This window comes from Pteropus medius, unplaced genomic scaffold (assembly GCF_902729225.1).
Source record: "Pteropus medius unplaced genomic scaffold, Ma_sr-lr_union100, whole genome shotgun sequence".
Taxonomy (NCBI): domain Eukaryota; kingdom Metazoa; phylum Chordata; class Mammalia; order Chiroptera; family Pteropodidae; genus Pteropus; species Pteropus medius.
In genome coordinates, this window is record NW_024355990.1 from 4,433,886 (window position 1) to 4,449,751 (window position 15,866).

General features: G+C 53.5%; 1 protein-coding gene and 1 long non-coding RNA gene across 4 annotated transcripts; one reads left to right on the top strand and one right to left on the bottom strand.

Annotated features, from left to right (window-relative positions):
* Positions 1 to 1,898: 1,898 nt before the first annotated feature.
* LOC120600018 (uncharacterized) lies at positions 1,899 to 3,313 on the bottom strand. The gene is made up of 3 exons (XR_005652059.1): positions 2,978 to 3,313; positions 2,470 to 2,516; positions 1,899 to 2,308 (listed from the first exon to the last, which is right to left on the bottom strand). It is a non-coding gene; the product is annotated as an uncharacterized LOC120600018 (long non-coding RNA).
* A 4,368-nt stretch (positions 3,314 to 7,681) lies between these two features.
* WBP2 (WW domain binding protein 2) lies at positions 7,682 to 15,719 on the top strand. Of its 3 annotated transcripts, XR_005652063.1 has the most exons (9): positions 7,682 to 7,820; positions 9,662 to 9,770; positions 10,924 to 11,059; positions 12,012 to 12,104; positions 12,728 to 12,862; positions 13,041 to 13,166; positions 13,639 to 13,715; positions 13,838 to 14,408; positions 15,706 to 15,719. XR_005652063.1 is itself a non-coding variant. In XM_039859246.1 (8 exons), the coding sequence occupies exons 1-8, from the start codon at positions 7,762 to 7,764 to the stop codon at positions 13,889 to 13,891; spliced, it is 789 nt and encodes a 262-aa protein (XP_039715180.1). In that variant the 5' UTR covers positions 7,682 to 7,761; the 3' UTR covers positions 13,892 to 14,926. The 3 variants fall into 3 exon arrangements, 2 of the variants coding, with proteins under 2 accessions (XP_039715180.1, XP_039715181.1); XM_039859246.1 differs by lacking the exon at positions 15,706 to 15,719 and having other exon boundaries at positions 13,838 to 14,926; XM_039859247.1 differs by lacking the exon at positions 15,706 to 15,719 and having other exon boundaries at positions 13,044 to 13,166; positions 13,838 to 13,937.
* Positions 15,720 to 15,866: the final 147 nt, after the last annotated feature.

The window sequence follows — 15,866 nt, forward strand, 5'->3', positions numbered from 1 at the left end:
CACTGCCCCCTCCCCACACACACACACATACACTTCCCTTGCCGAGAACCCTCTGGTCTTTGACCCTGCAGGGCCCTGGCATGTCACAGAATGTGAGCTAGACACATGAGGACTAGTGCTTCCTGGTCTGAATTCAGGCCTGACTAGACAAGTCTACAACCACAACATTGCTGCCACTCGTAGGGCGACTCCCAGCTTCCAAAGACTCATGGAATCTTGCACATCTTCATCTCAAACCCCAGTGTTACCGCTTCACAGCTCAGAGCAGGAGATTGGCACTCCCAGAGGGATGCCGCCCAGGTTACAGTGTTACCCCCTGCCCTCCCTCTGTGACTCTTGGCTTATGCTAGAGCTGGAGGGACAGTGTGCGTGTGAGTCTATGTGTTTCTGTGTGTATTTGTGTGTCTGTGTGCCTATGCATGTGTGTGCTGTATGAATGTCTGCGTGTCTGCCTGGGCGTACGTCTGTGTATTTGTGTGTATGATCCAGTCCAGCGGCTCTTCAGACATGCTCTGAGACCTGGGGTTCCAAGGAGCAGGCAGGGCAGGCTGGCATGGTGAGCAGGGGAAACAGCGGGGTTCTGGGGGAGCTAGCCCCTCACCAGCCATGCCAACATTTTAATTGGAGCGGATTTTACCCAAGATTGCTTGAAAAATGGAAACTGTTAAAAAGAAAAAGAAAACATTAGAAAACTACCAGTCTAGTCCAAACTTTCTATTACTACCATGTCCAGATGAAGAAACCGAGGCAGAGACAGGCAGGACCTGCCCGAGGCCACCCAGTCCAGGACACTTGCTCCATGCTCCATGGCTTAGGGGCGTCCTGTGCTTAGAAACGTCTAAACACACACACACACACACACACACACACACACACCGCCCCAGCTTCCCAGCACTGTCTCCTGTCTTTAAGAGCTGCCCTCTGCAGGGCAGCGGTTTCCATGGTCACCAGCACCCTTGGCGGAGCTGCCCCAAGATCTCTGGTCTCCTAGCTCCTGCCAGCGCCCCTGCCAGTCACAGACAGTGGCAGAGAGTGCGCAGGGTCTTCTGAGGCTGTGTTGCTATTAGCTGAATCTGGCTCCTTCGGGCCAGGCAGGGAGCCAACCTCCCACTTGAGCTTTGTTTCTGTGGGAAAGTAGGGTCTGGAGTCCCAGACACAGGCAGAGCAATGGGCTTGAGCATCGCTCCCTCTTGGCAGCTGCGGACAGCTGGGTCCCGCCGCACCCCCAACTGCTCCCACCCCTCCCCACACTCCAGGAGGAAAAAGGCAGACCACACTCTCCCCTCCCTTTTCATCCACCCCTCTGTCTCCTCCCAAGGAACACTCACAGAGGAGCCATCTTTCACCTGCCCTGCTCCCAGGCACAGGGTGAGGCTGGACCCAGACTATGGTCACACAGGAGGGCTGGCCAGAAAGACAGGGCTGAGCTGGGAGGGGCTGAGGTCTGCGCTGGGGTTTTCCCCAGGGAGGAAAATAGCATTTAGCTGCAGGGTCTGTGTCCCATTCACCCCCACACTCAGCACACACATTCTCCTTTGATGCCAACATTCAAAATCTGGAACGCGAGGCCACTCCCTTTCTTCATCTCTTGGAGGATGCGTTAAGAACTGCTGGAGGCCCTGAGTGGTCCTTGTTGGCTTCACTCAGGGTGGAAGCAAGACAAAAACGGTGGGCATGGGCTTGGATGGGGCCAGAACACTCCAGGGGGGCAGCCTGTAGGAGGAAGAGCGAGTGGCATGAGGTGGACGGGCCAGTTCCGGCAGGGCAGAGCCTGGTGAGGACTCCGGACTTTTCCTAGGAGCAATGGGCAGCCAAGCAGGTGTTCCAATGGAGAAACAATACGATCAGATTTGAACGTGTAAAATCACTCTGTAATTTAGGTGAGAAATGGGTTTAAGAAGGGGAAAAAGAGAGTGAGAGGGACTGGGGCTACCCCACAGGGCATCTTTTCAGTTGGAGAGGAGCGTCCCACGCAGCTCTGGGAAGGAGGACCCGGAAGTGGTGGGGAGGGGCGCAGGCCCAGGAGAGCCCCTCTGGTCCCTCCTTCCCTGAGCTCCCTCCAGACGCGGCTCCTGCTGGACACCTTCGGAGATGACGCCGGGCATCTTTCTGGCTTTCTGAGGTGCTGGAGGCACAGAAGTGGAAATGGACAGCAAGAGGTTTGTGCAAACACTCCTACAGCAGGAATCGCTCAGGAGAGGCCTTGGGGAAATCTAACTTGACAGAGCGAGGAGTTCTGGAAACCTCTGGGTGGGGCTCATCTCCATAGCAACCAGAAACAGCCCCAGACGTGCTCTGACTGTGCCTTCTGACGAAGAAGCAATGAACTTGTGTTACTGAAATACCCATGGCCAAAATGACCCGCCCCAAAATAGCTCGCTTCCACATCACCAAAGCCTCCCATGGCAGCTGCCACTCTATCCCGCAGCCCCACCAAGCAACAGCGAATGAAGGCAGACAGTTAGTTACCTAGCACTTCCTTCCTCCCGCTGGCGTATTTGAAAGGTGCCCACTGGCTGAGTGAAAAAAAGAAAAAATACAGTGTATCAAGCATAAATCTGTTCCATAACTCTCAGGTACAAGAAATGTCAATTTTGGCATTTTTCCTAAATCAAAATTTATTACGAGCTGCCCTTTGCCAAGAGGGCAAGAAATTCAACCTCGGGCATGTTTGGTGGCAGTGTGCATGTGCGTGTGTATGTGTGTGTGGGGGAATCTTCCCCTCAGTAGAACAATAATCTGGGGGTTACACGGTACTGGGGGTAGGAGAGATTCTCCACGGGATAGAAATCTCTGTCCCCCGGGGCAGCTGCTGTGATGCCCACTGTCCGAGCCCAGGTAATCCTCGTGGGGTGGCCCTCCTCTCCCCTGGGCCAAGCAACGTTTGGAGACTGGACCGAACCGTTGTCCAGCTACGGCTGCCATAACAAAATACAACAAATTAGGTGGTTTAGGCAACAGAAATGTATTGTCTCACAGTTCTGGAGGCCGGAGGTCCAAGGTCAAGGAGGGGGCAGGGCTGGTTCCTTCTGAGGCCCTGAGGGGGAGTCTGTTCTGGGCCTCTCCCCGCTGCTTCTCGTAGTTTGCTGACAATTTTGGGAATCCTTGGCTGGTAGAGCTCCACCTTCATCTTCACATGGCATTCTCCCCATGTGTCCAAATGTCCCATTTTTATAAGGACACCAGAAATACTGGGTTAGGGCTCACCCTAATTAATGACCTCATCTTAACTAATTACACCTGTGACAACACTACTTTCCAGTAAGGCCACATTCTGTGGTACCAGGGGTTAGGGATTAGGATTTCAATATATGAATTTAATGAGGGAGACACAATTCAACCCATAACACTCACCCTCTAAACTCAGCTCCCCCGGGACTCTGCCCTGCCAGGCTCTGACAACAGGGGACGCCAGAGGACCTGCAGGGCTGGAGGAGAAGGAGCGGCCTGCTTTTCGGCTGCTGGCAGGAAGGTTCTTTGCCGTGGCAGCCGCAGCTCCCTAGCGACAGCTAAGTGCAATTTGTAATTTTTCCAGCCTTTGCAGAACCAGCCGCCCGGAGCCCTCTTCGGAGATGCCAGCCATTACCGGTGGGCATGGGACCCTCCTCAGAGGGTTGTGTTTTAGGTCCCAGGGGCTCTTCGTTCAAGTTTCTGTGTTTTAATAATTCCAACTTTGCCCTTGGGTCTCCAGCCCTAGGGCTGGTGGCTGCTTTATGCATCTCTGGGACAACTAAGAATTTTCTGTTTCACTCTTTCTGTTACTTAGCAACCTGACTTTAAAGTGACATGCCTAGCTTTATACCTATGTTAATTCCTTATAGTAAATTTTCTCTGTTCGGATATCTGGGGTGGTTTCTGCCTCCTGACTGGAAAACCCAACACCACAATTCTTGGTGTCCAGGCCCCAAAGACCATATCTCACATTTCGGGATTGCTGGGAAAAGGGGGTGCTACCACTGGAGAATCCCTCAAACTCTGCACCCAATCCTGGGCTCTAGAAAGCACCCCTTCCCACTCTGGGTCCAGGCATTTTGCCCCTCAACCCCCAGCCCCTGGCACCTACAGACCTAGCCACACACAATCGGCCTTGGCTTCAGACAAAAGCCTGGGCCTTTGTACCTTCAAAGAATCTGGCAATTTCTGTGTTCAGCCAGCACTGAGAACAACTGTTAGAGAAGACATTAGCTGCCCTGGGAACAAGAAGCGTTGCCTCCCCTCTTGGCTGAGAGATGGCAAAACGCCTCTCGGTCTTCTGCGTCTCCCACCACACGAAGAGTAAAGCAAAACGTAATATCTAAAAAAGTGATCCTGCCACAAGAGGCTGAGAATGACCTAAGTCACATTGATACAACCCTTGCACACACTAATTTGGGAACCATAAATAGGGGACAGTTTCAGCTCCAAGAGCCAGGCGGATGCAGGTCCTAGTCTCTGATGGAACTGGGCACTATTCTCTACTCCAGCACTCTCCTCCCCTCCTCCCCTCTCCCCCTACCCCCAGCCCCACCCCTGTCCTTCCTTCTGGAACAGGGGCTTTCAAGCTGAGGATAGCAAATCAATTTAGTGCGTAACGATGAGCAATTTTTTAAATGACAAAGTATAATAGAGTCCATCACAGTATAAAATAAAATTGGTCCCAAATCTCATCTGGGACAAAGGTTTTATTTTATTTTTTTTGAGATGATACAATTCACAGTCTTCTGGGAGGGAAAAAAAAAACCCAGCATTCATGATTAAATGCTTAGGCACTTTTTAAGATAAACTTTAATGGCACTAAGATGTGTTCTGGGAGATTAGTGACTTACTCACCCACCCAGCTGTCTTCAGCCAGAGACCTCTGGCCAAACAGTGCATCTCTGACAGTTTTCTTTTTCTATAAAATGTCCCTTCCAAGGGGAAACCTCTGAATTCTACCCGCCTAGGAGCCTTTGCCTTTGCACGCAAGACTGCAGTAAGACTTTTCCATGCACTCATAACTAACGCGACAGCTAAGTGTTCTTCAGAAGCCTATAGTAAGAGTATGTATGTTTCAAGAGTTGTTTTGGTAAAGCCTCATCAGCCACCAGCAGGCACAGCCTCCAGTGTCATCACAGGATGCCCATCCATCCGCTAGAGAGAGGAGGGAAACCGTTTTTGTCAGATTTGGTTCTGAGGAGGGTGTACAGGGAGCCAGGAGCAGTTCCGGAAGGGTCGGAAGGGTCGCTGCATCTGAGCAGGGATTACAAGCAATGGGGATTAACTAGGGATTGGCGACTATCACGAGATGAGCAGTTTAGATGTTGAAGTTCTGAGACTGGAGCCCAGACCTGGCCTTTTGCTCTGGACTTGGTTCAGCAACGAACCGCCCTTGGGTCTCTCAGTGTGGGTACTGGAAGCCACCCGCCCCCTCCATGGCCTGGGAGCAGTGCTGACAATGTATTCGCATGGTCATGTGTTGTTTAAGCTGCAAGCAGTTAAGCCCATTATCTCTCTCCACTCTGACTTCCTCTTTATCACATTTCCCCTCCTGTTGGAAGGCCTCCATGTGGCCACAGCACTGGGTATTCATGATTGCGTATTTTAGTTCTTAACCAGGCTCTCCAAAGTTGTATAAGCCTCGGGCCCCACAAAACCTGCTTCTGCCGCTGCCAACCAAGCAAGTGCGGCAAAGGGGTAGATGGGTCTCGACTGTCACCCTTCCCTTTTATGGTCCTCGGAGCAGCCATCCTGGCATACCCATTGCTGGGTGGATTTTCTTTCTTTTTAAAATGCATTATTATTATTTACGATGTGCACAGTAAGCAAACAGTACACAGGAGTATACAATACACGCCAAGTCACCAGCCACTCCCAATTCCTAGACCTGTGCCTCAATGGAATAACACAAAAGACATCTGGTGGATCTTTCCAGAGAGTTTCTATCTAGATGTGTAGTGACCTCACCTTTAGAAACAATAGGTTAAGGATAAGACATGGTACGTGCTAACCGCCATGTCTCACTTCTAGTTAGCTATCTGCTAAAAATTTATTAACTAAAGGGATTTACTGGCCGGATCACTGCCTATAGGTACAAAATATTTTAACAATGACGCATTCTGCTTCTGTACCCCTGCTTGCTTACCCACCTCTTAGTTATCAGTTAATGAATGGAGGAGATAGTCTTTTGTGTAAAGATTAAGGATGTGGGGGATGGGATCGAGGGCTTAAAACCTTTGTGCCCCTGCGTCTCGGGGCTGCTCCTTTGCAAGGACAGCCGCCGGCTAATAAACTGTCTCTTGGACTAGAGCACTCGAGTTGGGCCTGGTTATTTCGGTCACAACAGATGTAAATCCTATTTTTTATATATCATTCTGTACATAACAAACCTTGGTGATCTTTGCATATTAGCACATAAAATTTACTTCATTCTTTTCGATGGCTGCATAGATGCATGTGTGAAAATTAATCTAACCATTTGGGGCAGATTTCATCAACTCCATCGCGTGCTACTTCATTGCACTTGTCCTGCAAGGTCCAACTGGGTTTTGCACAAGACTTCACAGAAGGCTGTTACCTGTTTCATAATTTCTAGTTTGATCATCTATAATGATCAAAAGGTAAGTCAAGCAGGTAGATCCTGAGGTTGGCCACGAAGAGTTAGGAAATCAGCTGTTTGCTTAAAAATCAAACTGATCTCTTAATATTAATGACGCATCAGCACCACCACATGGGGAGTGAGACACTCCTTTCGGAGGTGCGGGAGTTTACCTAACTACTGCTACCCCAGTAGGGGCCGCCCACTGCTGGGTCACAAGCTGAAATGAATCAGCCCAATTTTGTAAACTGCTGGTCTCGCGTTGTGCCTAATTCATCCCGTTACTCAGAGTCTTGCTTAAATCTTCCGGTCGGGACGCGCTGCAGCGCGAGCCCGACCGCAAAGCCAGACCATTCTAGTGGGAGCAGCGCCACCGCGAGGCCAGCTGTGGTGGAGGCAGCAGTGAGCCGGGGGGCGCGTCCGACCCGATAGTGAATTTGGTAGGGGTTATCAGGTCCAGGCGCCGGGCCCAGGTTCTCCTCCCCATACGGAGAGTCACACTGCCCCTCTCGGAAGGTCTGGATTTGATGTCATGAAAGGGATGGCAGTTTTTCCTGACTTTTCTCTGCCAGCCAGCCAATCGGCCAGCCCACCACGTCCTGGAACAGCGACTGGGTCTTGCACTCATCTATCTATGTGGCTCGGTGACTACCCAAGTCGGGGGCAAAGTCACATAGTAAGTTCTCCGTAAACGTTTGTTGAGTCAATGAAAATGACCCAGTAACTGTTCGGAGCACCACACAGCAGCCTTAGGTTACAGCACCTATTCTGTGCGTCCAGGGCTTTTATGATTAATTTCTCCTGTGACGCGCCCAACAACTGTTTACTCCAGTCCCTCCGAGGATGGGGCGGGGAGTGTACAGACCAACTAGTTATGCAACGTAGTGAGTCAATCCAGGCCTCTGGTCTGGGTGACTACAAGTTCCAGAATGCCTCCTTCCACTAGTGTAGGGAGAGGTCGAGGCTGAGGAAGCATTGCCTTCTGGGAATTGTAGTCTTAAGCTTGTTTGTGATGCAGGAGAAACTAGGAGGGAGGGGAAGCGGGAGTAAACTCTTACCACGTGACTCTCGGGATCAGGTGGTTGGGCCAGCCTCCACTCGAGAGCTGGGATTGGCTGACTCTAATACGATCGACGCCACTGGGGGCGGGCCGAAAAGCGGCGCAAGCGCACTGCGTTACGAGTCTCGGGACCTTTTTCCGAGAGACTATGGCGCTTAACAAGAATCACTCGGAGGGCGGCGGAGTAATCGTCAACAATACCGAGAGGTGAAAACACTGAGGAAAAATCCTGGAGGACCGAAGGGAGGGCGTAGAGAGTGTGGGCTGTGGGCTGTGGGGAACCCGAGAAAAGGGGAAACTGATGGGGTACGGCGGGCAGGGGTGGGGGTGGGACAGCAGCTGGGGGCAGAGGCTGGAGGGGAGGAGTGCTGCTGGGTGGAGTCGCGGGGGAGGGACCGGGATGTCGCGGTCAGCTGTGGATTGGGAGTGAGACCTCTGAACCGGGGGACGGGGTGTGGGGAGACAGGTGGGGCCTAGACGTTGTTCTTGAGCCACTTTCCCAGAGCCTGTGACTTTAAGAGATGCGAAGAGCCTTAGACAAAAAGAATTGCCATTTATCGCGGTAATACGTTTCAAGCACTGCCTCTCTTCTACCTTAATATGTAGATCCTGTGCGGCAGATACTGTTAATAAAATTAGTTTACATATGGGAAACTGAGGCACGGACTGGTTAAGTAACTTGCCTGAGATCAGTAAGTAACAGATGGAATTCCAGGAAAGGAGCCTTGACTCCAAAGTCAGTAGGCAGAACTACCAGTGTATAGCCTTCCAGTATATTCTAGAACTGCTCAGATGAGAAGCCAGATATGAAATTGAATAAATAACGTTTGTCAAGTGTCTAACACATTTCCTGGCACGGTGTCGGTCCTCGTAAAGATCCGTTTTTGCCTCTTTGTCTTGAATATCTGTTGGCTTGGGTCACTCCCCAGAGCATAGGTCTCCCAACTTTAAGTTTCTACACAACCCCCATTAATTCTGTCTCCTCCAACGTCTGGTCTCCTTGGATGGCTTCTCTCTCCCTTGCTCCTTGGGCATTGAGAATCAGTCTAGCCAGTCCTAGTTAGCTATGCTGACCCTGAAGTGCCTCTTGAAGGCAGAGGAGGTTAGCAAGAACCCGAGTCCCTAGAGGAGATTTGGTGGGATCAGAGTCTTATACCCAGCTAAGGCCAGCACCTAGCCCAGGGCCTGTCACCCAGGAATGCTGGATGAGTCAGAAGAGAATGTCTAGAGCGCTCTTTAGAATGCTGACTTTCCCTCCTTACCTGCTCAGGGTCTGCCAGATCATCCTGTTCCTGGTAATGACTTCTTTTCTCTGAGCTGTCCTGTTGAGCTTCCTACCTGGCTTAGGGCTCAGTGCTGCTAACTGATGGTGTGCTTTGTTTCAGAAAATGCCTCCGCGTCATTTCTAGGGGGAAAAAATGTGTATACAATTATTGAAGTTTAAATTAATGTTTAAAATTTGATGTGGTATATAGTAACCTTACTCTTCAAGTCATGAACCCCTTTGAGAATGATGAAACTGTGGATTTTCCCAGAAAAAATGCATTACATGATCATCTCAAGAGCTTCCTGGACTCACATCCCTGCAGACCCAGCTTAAGAACCCCAGGTTTAAAGGAACCCTAAAGTCAGCCCTAATGTAATGCGTAAAGTCATGTATTAGAATGTTTACATACTTTGGGATTAAAAAACAAACCAACAGAAATGGAACACCTGTCATAAGGACTCAAAAGAAAATGGGAGAGTTTACCCAGATAATTTACCCTGATCCGAGGGACTGTGCGTGGCCAGAGCCCTGTGGCTCTTCTGCCACACTGGTCATTCACGGACTCTGTAAGTGGGATTTGGGAAATTCTGTAGAACCCCCACTTGCTGGTCTCTTCCCATGATGATAGTTTGTTGCTATGTTAATAGTTTCCTCAAAGCCATGTTGAAAGTGTTATAAGAGGTAACATGCCAGGGACCTGGGTGCCAGCAGGGTCCAGTCCCTGGAGTAACAGGTCATGGCTCCAGACTGTCTCGGAATGTTTTATCTTTTCTCATCACAGCATCCTGATGTCCTACGATCATGTGGAACTTACTTTCAATGACATGAAAAATGTGCCAGAGGCCTTCAGAGGGACCAAGAAAGGCACTGTCTACCTTACCCCTTACCGAGTGAGTTGCAAGCGCCACAGTGGGTTTGGAGGCTTTGGCTCGTGGAGACTGATGTGAGTCTTAGGTCAGCCTCAGCCTCGTGAGTCCAGTGGCCTCTGAACCTGGTGACTATTAATTCTTTACTCTGGGTGTTTCTCTGTCACATGCTCCAGGGTTCTAGAACCACCAGGCTGAACTGACCACTGGGCAGTGAATCCATGCAAACTGCAGAGCTGTTGCTGCAAAATCTCTAGTTAGATGCGGCCACTGGGATGACCTGGGCCTGGAGGAGAGAGGCTGTTGTTATTTTGATTCTATAAAAGCAGCCTACGAGGCCTTTGTGCACATCCAGAGTGATAAATGTGATTAACAAGATACAGTAGCATGGCTGCAGCCTCTGGACTGGGCAGAGAGCCTGGCCAAACCCTGCAGAGAGAGAAGTGCCAGACTGCACAATGGGCCCTGCCTGAGAGTTGCCCAAGCGGATGCCGAGAGCCTTCCGGAGAAGTTCAGATGGCTGTTCTTGGAAAAGCGTCACTGCCGTAGCTACCCAGGAGTTAGGCTTACGCGGTTGGAAGAGAGGAGTACATCTTCAGTATTAATCTCCAGGGCCTAGCGGGGACATGGGAGGCTCACAGCCACATTTCTGGTGGTCAAGTGGCATCTTCAGTCATGGGTTTAAAACAGAAGGTTCTCTGAGCACGTTAGGCAAGACTTGTTGCTGTTTGGGCAGTGAGTCCGAGGGAGGGTGACGACAGCCCCTTCTCCCGGGCTCCGACGCCCCCTCCACTCCTTTATTCTCAGTTCTGCAGAGCTCAGGCTGGACGTCCTCGTCCCGGCCCCGCTCCTGCCTCCCTGCCCTCGCTTTGCGGGCCCTTTCACTGACGCACCACATCCGGCCCCTCCTCACCACCACTTAAGTGACAGCAGTCTGTCCCTCTCACATATGCTGTCTGTGAGGGGCATGTTTTCCTTGCGAACACACACGTCTGGCCTCTTTAAGGCCGTTTGCCTTTAAAAGCTCGTTCCAGGAGTGCCTGGTGCGGGGAGCTCTGAGGCTGCTGGACCCTGGCTTGGGCCGCCCGCCAGCACTGGGAGTGGACACATCACAGGAAGCGATGGCCGAGCGGGCTGTGGTTTGAGTGGTGATGGCTCTTGTCTTCTGTCCCTGCAGGTCATCTTTCTGTCCAAGGGAAAGGATGCCATGCAGTCCTTCATGATGCCGTTTTATCTGATGAAGGACTGTGAGATCAAGCAACCTGTGTTTGGTGCAAACTACATCAAGGGGGCGGTGAAGGCAGAGGCAGGAGGTGGGTGACGAGAGGGCTCAGGGACACAGACAGGGCTTCCAGAGAGATACTCTGGGGCACCTCTAAGCGGTGCCTTGGAGGGGTCATCTTTGGACCTTATCGCCCTAACCTGTCCTCTTCCTGGCTCTGGATTAGCTTCCAGGACCAACACCTGGGTGCCAGCTGTTCAGCAGAGGTGGGGTTTGCTTGACAAGAACTGCTGGCATTAAAATGGCCGCTGTAAATGAATGAATGAATGGATGGCAGCTCAGATCACCTTTTCAGAAAGTGAAATCTGAGAAATGACTGCAAACTAGGTGAAAATGCTCAGCGACTTAGGGAGTGTGTTCAGATTCTTGGTGTGGGAAGGAACTGCGCATCAGGTTCTCAGGCCTTTCCCTGGAGCCAAGAAGAAGCGGCTGTCTGTCTGCGGTGCCCAAGAAGCCCTGCTTGGTGGCAGGCTCCTTCGCAGACACAGTGACCTCTGCTTTCAGCTCGCCCCCACCTCACACCCAGCCAGCCCCAGTTTTGCTGTTGAGCTCACGATTCCTTTTTTGGCAGAAGCCACGCTAGAGGGGCCAGGGGTCCATCCTTCGGTCCCCTCCAGGTGCGGTCTGCTCTAGACTTGAATGTCAGTTGTTGCTGACTGTACCTGTTCCTGGGAAGCTGCTTTGTTGGGGATGGGAGGCCCGAGTGCAGATGTACTTACAGGGCCGAGAGTGGGAAGACGAGCTCGTTCCAGGAAGGAGAAGCCCACAGTTCCAAAGGGTGAAGCAGGCATGGGCAGGAGGCCTGCAGTCAGCAGCACTGGCATCGGGGCAGAAGTCCCGATCGAATTGAGGTGCTGCAGAGCCAGCCGTGTACCCACAGGCCTGCAGGGCATTTGATGGGGACCTGGAGAGGACAAATAGCCATCTCTTCAAAGTAGCCTGTGTTCTTTGCCTGAGCCGTTGATGCACCGTTCCCTTCTCAGGTGGCTGGGAAGGCTCTGCGTCCTACAAGTTGACCTTTACAGCAGGGGGCGCCATTGAGTTTGGACAGCGGATGCTACAGGTGGCGTCTCAAGGTATCAAGGCTCTAAACGGGCCAAGGACAAAATGAAGCGTGTGGGTTTTTGTTCACTTGAGTTCACTTTTCATTTTGTTTTTAAGCACTTGAGATAAATCCAGGCCCCAGGCTGATTGGGGCTGGGGGATGGGAAGGAAGCCTGTGATCAGCATCACTCCGTCCTGTGCCTGAAAGGCTGGGTTTCCCTTGCCGGGAGCAGGGATAGGACTTTTTGACAAAGCAGTTTGGACTGAAGGACATTTCACTATGGCCTCATAAAAACAGATACCTAAGTGTTAAGCTTCCCTTAGCAACCATATAAAGTCACTGAGGGGTATGTTCAGCAGATGCCCTCACCTCATCTCCAGCCTCACCCATGTCCATTCTTTACCCGATCCCTGAGCCTCCTTCCTTCCGTCTGTCCGTCATCCATCCCTCCACCTCTGCCCTTGACTTGCTCTGACCCCTCTCCTCATTCTGACCAAGGCTGACTCGCGTGGGTGGGGAGCGGAGTGGAGTGGGGTAGGGCATGTCTGCTGAGCACACCCTGGAACCCTTTGGCTCCCCTCACAGAGGTGGGGCTGCCCTCTCCCCAGCCCTGAGGCCCGAGACACTCACTTCTCTCTCCCCTTGTACTTATAGCCTCCCGAGGCGAAGCCCCCACTGGAGCCTATGGGTACTCCTACCTGCCCAGCGGGGCCTATGTCTTTCCCCCGCCAGTCGCCAATGGAATGTACCCTTGCCCTCCTGGCTACCCCTATCCACCGCCCCCACCTGGTGAGTGTGTCCCAGCTGCCCCACCCCTCTCCCCCCACTTCCCCACTAACCACCCCCCAGGCCAAGGCGGTGTAGAGGGGAGACTTATTCTGTGACCCGCTGCAGGACTAATGGAGGGGCCCAGCCGAGGGAGCCAGGGCTGCACGGCTCACTGGGTCCCTGTCGCTCTCTTGCCAAGCAGAGTTCTATCCAGGACCTCCCATGATGGACGGGGCCATGGGATATGTGCAGCCCCCACCACCGCCCTACCCGGGGCCCATGGAACCGCCGGTCAGCGGCCCGGATGTCCCCTCTACTCCTGCAGGTGAGGCCCCGGGCTGCTAGCAGCCCTGGGAGACCAGCCCTCTCCCTGTTGCATGGAGAGCCTCAGAGAACAGCCTGAGAGGAGGCTGGCTGGGAGCCCCAGATGGTGGATGACCCCTGGGCTAGGGACCACCCCAGGGCGACCAGCAATGTGGTGGCCTGGGGGTGAAGAGCTAGATTCCAGCCCTCTGCTCTTAGCTGGTCGTGTGCTCTAGGGCCGGAAGGTCTCCCCTGTGTCTCAGCCTTCTTGGCTGCAAATAGGTGGTGACAGCACCGCCTGGTGGGGTGGCGGTGGGCATGGGGCAGCGGGAGGGGGTGGGGTAAAGGGCTTGGAAGGCAGTGTAGCACGGGTGAGTCCTGAGAAAGTGTCCTGCCCTGAACAGTGAGGGGCCAGGGTCCCTGCGCTGAGAGCAGCTCCAGGGGCAGCTGGAAGGGGAAGGGTGGGCTCATCCCGGGCGTGTGTGTTCTCACAGCTGAAGCCAAGGCCGCAGAAGCAGCTGCCAGCGCCTATTACAACCCAGGCAACCCACACAATGTCTACATGCCGACGGTGAGCTGGGACCTGAGCTGGGACGGGAGCCTGGTGGCCACAGCTGACTGAAATTTCAGGGCGGGGGAGACCTCGGCTCATTCTGAACCTTTTCATGTGATCTTTCCTTTCTTCTTCCTTAGAACCAGCCTCCGCCACCTCCCTACTACCCTCCGGAAGACAAGAAGACTCAGTAGACCCCTCCCCCGCTGCCACCTGCCTCTCATTGTTCTTTCCTTCCCCTCCCCTTGGGACCGAGTTTGGGGTGGGGGGTAATGGGGGGCCTTGTTCTTCCTCCAGGTCTGATTATAAAACACTTACCAGGAACCGGCGTTGGCGGGAGGGAGGGGCCCCCTGACTGAGCTGCGCCTCCAGCTTCCCACGCTGCCTGGAGCCCACACGCGCCCCGCGCACTTCCCTCTCCCCACCTCGGGGGGCCTCTCTTCAGGAGCACGAGGCGTCCCCCTCGTTCCTGTCTGCCCTAGCAGCTTCTACCCACGGAGGGACTCTCTGGCCACCTCCTCCGCCCCAGTCCAGCTCCCTCGTTTTGGTAGCCACTTTATCCTCAGCCTCAGGCCTTCCTGAGGACCCCCGCCAGGCCCTGCTCACATTCCCGCCACTCTGGTCTATACCCAGCCTTGGAAGCCACCTTCCACCAGACTGTCCGCCCACGTTCTGTCCCCAGCCAGCTGCCAGCCTCAGTCCCACTTGCCTGTCCTGTTCTTGGTCATCATGTTGCCACTGCGCTGTGACTTTTGGAGCTTTAACATGAGCTTTCAGGGGTTGGGTGGCATCAGGGCCAGGCCACTGGCTCGGGGTAGGAGCCCTCTGCTTCCTTGCTGGCGTTTCTGGAATTCGTTTCCCTTTGTCTTCCCTCTAGAAGGGGCTTCTGGAGAACGCATGGCGTCTCGTTAAGCCATTTTGGGGGCTGCTGGGTGGGCTAGAGCAAAGGCCGCTGTCCCCTGGGGCCTGGTCTGGGTGTGTGCTCCTCAGCCTGCCCTTTTCCCTTTAAGCTTCATGCCCGCCTGGTTTGGCGCCGTGCCCCCAGATGCACTAAAATTTACTCTCAATTGCTCCTGGACTGGCCGTGAAGTGAGGAGATGGTTATTTAAAGAGAATTCCCTATTTATTTGACAAAAAAAAAAAAAAAAATCCAGTTAATATATTAATGTGAAATAAACCCTGTTTGCACCTTGATTTGTTTGCTGAAAATGTGAAATAGTAAAAATGAAGTGACTGGACCCTGTGTGGCTCTGTGTGGTGACCCAGGCGAGCGCCAGCAGCAGAGCTGTCTGGCTACGGGGCCCCTGGGGAGGCTCTGGGGAGACTGTTCCTGCCCCATGTGAGAGTCCCTTGTTCTCATGGCCCATTTGGGCCCAGGACTCTTAAGGCCCGTTGTGTCCCCATTCCTTAGCTGTTGCACAGCAACTGCCCACCCACTGAGTCCCCTGCGGCTGGGCACAGCCCAACAACTGCCCCGGGCGGGAGGCCTTGGAGACCTGGCCGGGTTTGCTGGGTGAGTTTCCGTGCCTCTGGCAGCTATGCTCGGTGCCTCATGAAAGTGAGGCCTGGCCAGGCCATCCCCTGCAGTGTGTGCCCTCTCGTGAGCCTTGGTGCTCTAGGGGGCAGGGGAGGGGAATGGAAGGTAGGAAACAGCCAGAGTCCTAGCCCTGGAGGAAGGCCCGGGGGGTGGTGTCAGCAGGCCTCTGAACTCTGAGAAAGCCAAGCACTGAAGTGGCCACTTTCCTGGCCCTTCTGGACCAAGGTGCCTTCAAAGAGACAGCACGGCTGGCCGCGGCCTCTGTCCAGCCCCGCCCAGGAGCTTCTGGGTTGGCTGCAAGGGCATTTCAAGGGAGCAACTTTCTGACTGTCCTTGTGTGGGCAGGAACCATACGGCCGTCCCCAACTGGTGTAGCTTGGCCCCGTCACCTTGGTGGAATGTGACCTGTGGAGTGGAGCAGGCTGAGCAGTTGGCTGCGGGCCGGCTAGACAGGGAGACTCCTCTCTGGAGCCCCCGCCCTGTGCCTCGCCCACCCCCACCCCCACCCTAGGTCTGGGACCCATTCAGGGAAGTCTGTGGGCGAGAACCCCACCAATATGGGGGTGCTGCTCAGTCCTCAGCCCAGGCAGGTGCAGTGCCTGGGATGGGGCAAGGCCACCCCCCGGCCTGCC

Bases quoted from the DNA above. Each gene is read 5' to 3' on its own strand.
- WBP2 (XM_039859246.1), top strand. From the start codon at position 7,762: ATGGCGCTTAACAAGAATCACTCGGAGGGCGGCGGAGTAATCGTCAAC. The intron at 12,863-13,040 runs GTGAGTGTGTCC...TCTCTTGCCAAG, and splicing joins CTATCCACCGCCCCCACCTG to CAGAGTTCTATCCAGGACCT. The intron at 13,167-13,638 runs GTGAGGCCCCGG...GTGTTCTCACAG, and splicing joins TGTCCCCTCTACTCCTGCAG to CTGAAGCCAAGGCCGCAGAA.